The sequence below is a fragment of the Natator depressus genome, chromosome 7 (assembly GCF_965152275.1).
Source record: "Natator depressus isolate rNatDep1 chromosome 7, rNatDep2.hap1, whole genome shotgun sequence".
Classification (NCBI taxonomy): Eukaryota; Metazoa; Chordata; order Testudines; family Cheloniidae; genus Natator; species Natator depressus.
In genome coordinates, this window is record NC_134240.1 from 80,376,880 (window position 1) to 80,385,950 (window position 9,071).

General features: G+C 39.4%; 1 protein-coding gene across 1 annotated transcript; it reads right to left on the reverse strand.

Moving 5' to 3' along the window:
• Positions 1-5,149: 5,149 nt before the first annotated feature.
• On the reverse strand, positions 5,150-5,602 carry ATOH7 (atonal bHLH transcription factor 7). The gene has a single exon (XM_074959639.1). It carries the CDS (start codon positions 5,600-5,602, stop codon positions 5,150-5,152), a length of 453 nt encoding a protein of 150 aa, XP_074815740.1.
• Between the last annotated feature and the right edge of the window lie 3,469 nt (positions 5,603-9,071).

Here is a 9,071-nt window from a genome sequence, read left to right on the forward strand (position 1 = left end):
TTAGCAAAACAAGTATTTCTGGCCTCCACCAATACATTAATTTTAATAGCAGAGGCAAATCACAATCCAAGAGAGTGAACACTTACTTAACATTACTGGAAGAGGATGACTGAATAGCCCAGGTGATGTGTAATAATGGGATATTATGGGACCCAATTCTGATCTCATGTTCACTGTTTTTACAAAGGTGTAATTGCATTTGACACAGTATCTTGATAATAAAATTGAGTTACTCCTGGTTTGCACAGATGCAAGTGGGATCAGAATCTGTGTCAACAGTGAGAATTCAGCCTGGGTGGGTAAATGTACCAAGTTCCATGTGGCTGGGCCTCTGCTTGCATTTGGAGTCCCACTGAAGTGAATAGAAATGTGTGTGGGCACATAGGTCTGCCCATAGGGAACTTGGTGCAGGATCAGGGCCTAATTTAAACAATCCGACTACATTTTCCCTTCCCAGTCTTCTGAGGTTCTCTGACAGCTGTTCAACAGCCTGTGTGAAATTAACTGGTGTCTCAATCAGTGGTCAAGTATCCACATCACAAAAACCTTGGCAGTCTTAGACAGAGAGGCCTCAAGCAGCTGCTGATTTCAGGGTGTCCAACTGATTTTCAGAAGTGCTGAGCACTTCCACTTCACACTGACTTCAACTGATGGTGTGGACACTCAGACTTCAAAAAAAAAAAAAAAAATCAGGCCAAGGTGCCTCAAATCCAAACACAGAGAAAGCAAGACATCCAAAAGTGGTCACTTCTGAAAATCTGGGCTTGAATGCTAAGTTGACAGTGCTATGCATTCTCTCCTTGTAAGGGCCAATCCAGATCAGAATTAAAGCACATTGCCAGATAAACATGGGAAAACTTGTACTACTGCCAACTGTGCTGTAGATAAATCGGAAATTTCAACTTCCAGTCTAGCATTATATCCACCTTAAGAACAAAACCACTGCAAAGTTATGTATAGCAGAGAAATGGCTTTTTGTTGCTAATTATTATTAAGATGATAAACATAAGATCATAATAACGGTCATACTGGGTCAGACCAAAGGTCTATCTAGCCCAGTATCCTGTCTTCCGACAGTGGCCAATGCCAGGTGCCCTACAGGGAATGAACAGAACAGGTAATCATCAAGTGATCCACCTTGCCCAAGTAGTTTATTGAGTTTGAACTCCCAGTAGTATAATCAAGACTAAGAGGATGGAGATTTTAATTTTCTTTTACTGTAGTTCAACAGCAGATATGGATCCAGTAGCCTTATTTATAATGTGTTTACATCCAATCCATTGCACTATGGTGTCTTTCAAGGAGACAATGTGTTTAAATTCTTTAGTAATAGGATTGTAGGTCTTTGATCTCTTATCTTGATTCGCTTTTCCCTTTGTGGGCTTAACAGCAGTATTATAATGTAATTCTTTACACACTATTCCAATATTTTTATACTTAAATCTATCAGTTATACTTCACTGGAAGATAAATAATATATGGAATATGCAATGGGAGGAGCATGTGTATGAATTACTTTTACATGGATTATGCATGGCATGAAATCATATAGTAGTTTGTGTACCACAAGATTACATGTGAAAAAAAGTAATTTTAGAAGTGCTTTATCATTTAATTATAAACTTGTAGCCCACCAATGCTGTTTCTAAACACTACATATATTTTTTCGTTTACACTTGTGTATTGTCCCATGTGTCTGCCAAGAGACTTAAAAGGATAATTTTCCCTGAGGCAAAGTCTGTGCTGTACATGCCAGGCAACCCCATTATCTAGGTGTACTACAATAGTGTCTGCAGGCTAGGGGCTATCCAAATAAAGAGGAAGACACTGTCTCTGCTCAGAGGTTACATGGATTGAACGGGTGTAAGTCAGCACAGATTTTCCCCATTAATACTAGTGGAAGGTATGTACCTGAATCCCCCATCTATTAGTGGGAAAACAATCTTTAGTGTATCCATATCATACAGCATTAATTGGACAACATGATAAAACAAAGTCATGGGTCAAATTCTGCCCTCTGTGTATATGCATTCCTAATAAGGTCAACAGCATAATCTAAGTGGGGCTGAACTCCCAAAGAGGGCAGAATTTGGCTCCCTGTATGTAAAAATGCTTTCCTTGTAGACAATTTACACATTGACATATGTTATCTAATTAATGAGAAGTAAAACAGTGTTTTGGTGATCTACCATACATGTTGCTGAAGAGAGAGGATTGCTGATGTATGATATGAAGCTACAGCAACATTATAACTAAGGCTACATTTTAGTCACGGGTATTTTTAGTAAAAGTCATGGACAGGTCATGGGCAGTAAACAAAAATTCATGGCCTGAGACCTGTCCATGACTTTTATTATATACCCTTAATTAAAACTTGGGCAGGGGGCTGCGGGTACTCTGGGGGAGGTGGCCTGGGATCCCTCTGGTGCTAGGGGAGAGGAAGGCCACAGTGCACAGCCCAGGACCCCTACTGGTGCTGGGAGGAGGGTTGGCGAGGCTGGCAGGGGCTCCCTACCTGGTTCCGCGTGTTCCTACAGCTCCTAGGCGGCGGAGGAGGCAGGGGGCTCCACGCACTGTTCCTACCACAAGCACTGGCCCCTCTGCCTAGGAGCTTCAGTGCCATGTCCGTGGGAGCCAGGGAGCTTCCTACCCCAAGGTAAGCGCCCCTCCGCACCCACTAACCCCTGCCCCTAGCCCCCTTCCAAAACACCCGAACTGCTGCTGCTGGCTCAGAGGCTGCCCAGCTCAGGCAGCCCCTGAGCCAGCACCAGCCACTGCAGAAGTCATGGAAAGTCATGGAATCCGTGACTTCCATGACCTCCATGACAGACTTGCAGCCTTAATTATAACATATGCCAGCATTTTCCGGACAAAGTTGTTCACAAAAATAGGATTTCCTTTTTATGTGTACTAAACATAGGTTTAGTAGAGCCCAGTCCTGCAGCCTTTATTCCAGTAAAACTTCCATTGGGTCAATTTCCTCCTGGGTAGCCAGTCTGACTCCTATGAAATCTATGGGGCTGCAGAGTAGTAACTAAGAGCAAAATTTTGATAAATTATTTCAGTGAAAGTTCTACCAGAATAAAGACTACACGACCATAGGCGCCGACTTCTACTGGCGCCGGTGGGTGCTCGACCCCTCTCTACCCCCGGCCCTGCCCCGACTCCACCCCTGCCCCTCCCCCTCCTGCCTCCATTCCAACCTCTTCCCGAAAGTCCTCGCCCCAACTCCACCCCCTCCCTGCCCCTATTCTGACTCCTTCCCCAAATCCCCGCCCCAGCCCCGCCTCTTCCCCACCTCCTTCCCTGATCACACCACATTCCCGCTCCTCCCCCCTGGAGCTTGCTACAGCTGTTTGGCGGCAGCAAGCGCTAGGAGGTAGGCAGAGGAGCAGGGACGTGGCGTGCTCAGGGGAGGAGGCAGAGGTGAGGTGGGGCAGGGAGTTTGGCTGCCAGCGGGTGCAGAACACCCACTAATTTTTCCCCATGGGTGATCCAGCCCTGGAGCACCCACAGAGTCAGTGCCTATGTGCAAGATCACGGCTTTTGAGTCTAACCATTCTCAGTATTCAGACATCTCTTTCACATCAGGGCTCAGTTTCTACTGCTGATTTTGCTCTTCATTCAAAGTTCCCTAGTTATTTCAGCAACACCTTTCATTTGAGAAAAAGATATAATACAGGATATGGCAGGACCCTGCAAGGAACCCGACTGCCTTCCCTGCAGCTCCCATACCCTTAACCTACAAAGCCAGGACCAACAAGTAGCTGGTTCTTGGAAGCCGCCCACTAGCAGGAGCAGCCTTCAAACATCACAACGGACATCATCTGCACTTGAAGTTATGTAGACTATGAACTCTGCTACAATCACCTCTACCTTTCCCCCTGCCCTACTCCTCACTTTCACCTCCCCCAATATTTCATCAACTTCGTCCCATCCCTTCCTCCTCTTCCCTTTTTATCTACTTCCCACCTACCTCCCCCAAAAGAAAAAGAAAGTCTATGGAATAAACAAGAGGTATGCCAGCCTTCAACCTGACTACTTTACTTGGATGTTTTTTCACCTTTCTCCACACTTAGTCTTTTAGATTATAAATTCTTTGGGGCATGGACTAAGTCTGACCATGTGTTTGTACAGCACCTAGCACAGTGATTCTGACTGCAGTAGCACCCAAAGGCAAAATCATTTCATATAGCAAGTAGTTGCTTTTTCTTCATGATAATTGATGAGAGCCTGATTGAGGTAGTGTAACATTCACTATAGCAAACCCACCAATGCACAACACCCACAGTAGGACTCCAACCATTTCAGGTAGTCAGAAAGGTCATTTCAAATGGAAAAAAAAAATTTATTTACAAAATTGATTATTGTTTCCAGATACTAGGGAGAAAAAAGAAAAGAAAAACAAAACAAAAAACCCACAGAGCATACATGTAGGTAAAACCTACAAAATTTAAGAGTTAGATCTCTACTTTCATGTGAGTATTCACTTTACAATATATAAACATCTGCTTTTACAGCCAGCTTAAAGAAAAAATATTCTGTACACTACTTGAAATTAGCTCTTTTCTGATAAACTGTTTAGTATTAAAGTAAACCTACACAACCCATATATCAAACTGACAAAGTTTAAAGTTAGTTCTCTGACTTGAATGCATTTTAATTATCTTTTTCATGGTATCCATTGGATAGGAAACAAAAATGTATCCTCAAAGCTGGGGGTGGGGGGAGACACATGGGAACAAATTTATCCATGTTTAATTCCATTGAGTTATACCATGGATCAATTTGGCCGCTGGTGTGTAAAATGTTATGTGACATGATCCATCACAGCAAAGATAATGTAAAATTTAATAACATTCAAATGAACTATGAAGGGATTGTTACAAATATTTCATAAATAAAATATACAAACACAAATTTATTATACACATTTCATTAGTAACCAGGAAAACAAACAAACAATCTTCTTAGAGGCATAGCAATTAAAATTTTTCAAAACAAACTTATTTAAGCAACATCAGCATAAGTAGTAAACAAGAATATAGTTGTTATAATGACAAGATTACCTTATTCAGCAGCTTAATTCTTGCTAACTGTTCAAAATTACTCAGTTGGTCTGTTGAATTATACTAGCCCATAATTAGTTCTAATTAGCTATTTGAAAATGGTCAGGTGGATAACTGAAGATTCTTTGTGCGTATGGGTCATTGTCTGTTTCCATTTTCTGTCCCATATAAGTGTGGTAGCTCTCCTGATGGAAGTGTTCACAGTGAAAGTTTATCCAGTCTCTTTCAGTGCTGTATCTCTCTGCTTCAGCAAGGATCCTAGTTAGAGCCATAATGTAACTTAATGCCATCTGAAGGGTCTCATATTTGGAGAGTTTTTTATCTTGACCCCACTGTGGAACCACCTTTCTTAGTCGATCGAAGGCTGTGTTCAGTCCTTGCATTCTTCTCCTTTCCCTGGCATTAGCAGCCAGTCTCCTTTTGGCAGCACTCTCCATTCTTTCTGAGCCACATTTCACTACACAGCCTGTTCCACTTTTGCACTGGGTATCGGACTCTAAACCGGAATCCACGTTTGATTTAGAAGATTTCATATTTGTTGCCACTTTAATACTGAGCCTTCCTCACCCTCCCAAAAAATTTGTAGTAGCTGGAATGTGTTGGGAAAAACAGTCTTAGAATACAATATCTGTACTTCGAGTGTGTTCCCAGAAGTCAGTGTGAAAGGTTTTTGGTTTTTTTTTGTTTTTTTTTTTTTTTTTTACAGCATCTCCAAAAAAATAACCATTTTCCAGGAGTTTTACAATTGTTGCTTATTGTTTAATAAAGAAAAAACAAACAGAACTGTAGTTAGCAACTAGTCTGTTTCTGTCATTCTTTACATTTCTTTAAGCTTGGCAATGAGAGAAATAAACACCATCTCCATTCTCAAAAATTCAGTTTCTGAAGAAAAAAAAAGTCTGTTTAATCCAACAAGATTTTAATGGATTAAACACATTTATTCCGGTGGTCAGTTTGTGTCAACTGGCAGAAAAAGCCCCAGGTCTTCTCAGGATAATGTATTTTGTAATTGAGAACTGTGGCAATCTGAAAAAGACTTTCTGAGAGTGAAAGAAAGATTGCTCCTTCCTCAATTACTGTGGGTATGCAGTGATCATATCTTACGGGCAAGAAGAGGCTTTATAAAAGCAGCAGCAAGAGCTGAGCAGGTGGCAGCAGGTGGGCAGGCAGCTCTCTGCTTCCATCCCAATACCTTCCCACCCTGGGAACAACGGGGGGGGGAAGAGACGCAAAATTAAAAAAACCCAGAGCCATGTCCAAAGCCATGTCTGTCCAGCACTAACAGCGTGCCATCTGGACTAATGTCTGGCTGGCCTCACAAGAATCACAACAGTGAGGCAAAAGTCTTTTCAATGAATAATCTTTTGCAACTCATCAAAAAATCTCTCTCAACACATAACTAAAAGTATTTATTAGAAACTACTAGGGATGGCAGAGGTAACCGTTAAAAGGATAATTTCATGCTTTGTGGAAATGTATAATACAGTCTGGGACTGTACAATGTTGACTCCAGATGACTGTTTATCTATTAGAAAAGCTTTATGATGCAGAATTTAAATACTATTGTATACACTATATGGAACATTTCTGTAGGGAGCACAGTATTTCAGTGGGTACTGGAGAGGTGCAATATATTTAATTTTTAAGATATTGAAATTTTGAAAAATATTTCTATAGTAATTAAGATGTAAATATGGACTTATTTAATGGAAAATTAATTCAAAATATATGAGGAGAGAGTGATACACACACATGAACCCTCTGGTTATGTATATAATGCATGCAAACACACAGTATATACAAGTGCCTAAAATTTATATAGAAAGGAAATGTTGCTACTTAGGAAGATCTCCAAATAGGTAAAAGGAGTAAAAGGAGCTCAGAACAATTAAAATTAAAAGAAACAAAGATAATCCGTTCACCATCACCAAAAGATAATTTCTGCTGTTGATTATAAAGACCATGTTTAATTTTGGTATTTAATATAATTTCAGCATGTTTTTATTGCTCTCTTTAAAACAGAGATTCACAAATTTACAAGCAACTTTTATTTATTTTATTCTGTCTTTATGAAATATGCAGAATCTCAAAAATGTGTCACACTATGATTTATTCTGTGTATTTGATTTCAAGCTTGATTAAATTGTTACCAAGTACTTGTAAATTAGTAATTTTTCATTAGGGATTGAATACTGTATATTTGTCGAAAACTCTATACTAATTGGTTCCATTATGACTCCAAAACCCCATGTAGTTGTAAACAGTTGATTAATCCCTAGCAGAAACAATGACAATGAAATGAGGTTGAATAATCTGAAAACAATAGAATGCAATTGAACATTAATGGACTCCAGCATGACAGATGTTGAACACCGGCTGTTATGCACAGTTGCTCTGCTCTTAATATTCTGAATCCCAAATGGTCTTGATCATGGGTGGTGATGGGTAGTCCACATTATTCCATTATTAAAATGTCTGCTGTGATTTCAATTTTTAAATAAACGTCTTGTTGACATTTCATCAGAATGTCTCACTTATTTTTTTCTGTGTGCATTGACCTATTCTCCCCACAGTCAAAAGCGTTCTTACCCACTACATATTAAAATATTACTGTCCAAACAACGATTTGTGAGACATTGTTTTTGGTGCTTTTGTCTAAGAGAAAGAGTTGGAACAGTAACTTCCAGAAGACTTGTGCCTACCAACAAATGTAGTTAATTTGTACAGCTCACTACCTACATGAAAAAGGGGAGATCGGAGACTGGTAAATCAATTCTATTTTACTGCTTACTCAGCAAAAGAGAAATAGAAGAGACACGGATGAAGTTTTTTCTTCTGTATTTTTCACTTGCTCGCATATAGTTTGATTTCCCATATATTTTGGTCAGTCTCAGATATTGCTTATGTTGTCTTATTTCCCTTCCCTATTCAGTCCCCAACTTCAATTCATTTTGCAGGTATTTTATCCTTTGATCCAATTTTCTCAATAGTTTCTCAAGTGCTTCATAAGACCTTCCTGGGATTCATCTTCCAAAGGGTACATTACATCTATGTTCTAGACTACCATAATACTGTGGTGGTAGAAGTCTTTAGAGATCTCTAGCTATAGCAGTCCCATCTGTGTCTCTTACATACAACTGTTTCCCAAGCACTCTCTTTTAATCTTACTGAATAGAAAAGTATCATCTCAAATCAGCAAATTAGAAATACCGGAAAGAAATGCTGGATGTATTCAGTGAACCAGATTTCAACAACATACAAAGGACCAAAGTCTACTGTTAATTACTCAAGTGCAGATCCAAGATAATTGCACTGGCTTTTGCAGAGTTATTCTGGATTTACCCTTGTATAACTAAGAACAAAATTTTTCTTAAAATCTCATGTTTTTCTGTTGAAAACAGAAAAAACATAGCTAAGAATATTTCCTTCAGGCTATCTTGATCATGGGTGGTGATAAAAAAAAGTCACCAATAGTGACTGTACTGTTACATAACCACGAATACTACAACTACAGAAATGTATCGCTAGTAACTAATGTGTAGTTGATATTTTTATTTTTCTGTCAAATATTATATTACTGTCAGTGTTTTCAGGATTTATCAGTGGCTCCTGAGTTATGGATTTGAGATGTCTTCAGCATGTGACTAAGATTTAAAGCAGTAAAAAGTATGTTAAAAATTACCTGCTGGATGTTAACATTAGTTACTCAATTGCCAATTATTATAACAGCTAACAAGAGGAATTTAAGGTCACCTACCTCTGTTACCATAGCAAATATGATTTAATCCTTTTTGTACTAGGATGCCTGGGACCAAGCTCTAATTTTAAAAGGAAGTGGTGGGAGCCAAATAAAACTCATACCACTCAATAGCATTTCAGATAGAAACCTAGGAACTCACACATTACCTTCTCCAACTATATTAAGAATGGGATGTGTGAAACATCAATGACAACAGCTATTTTACCTGTTCTTTCAGGCTAGAACTAGCTCTTTTCCTTCCT

Bases quoted from the DNA above. Each gene is read 5' to 3' on its own strand.
- ATOH7 (XM_074959639.1), bottom strand. From the start codon at position 5,602: ATGAAATCTTCTAAATCAAACGTGGATTCCGGTTTAGAGTCCGATACC.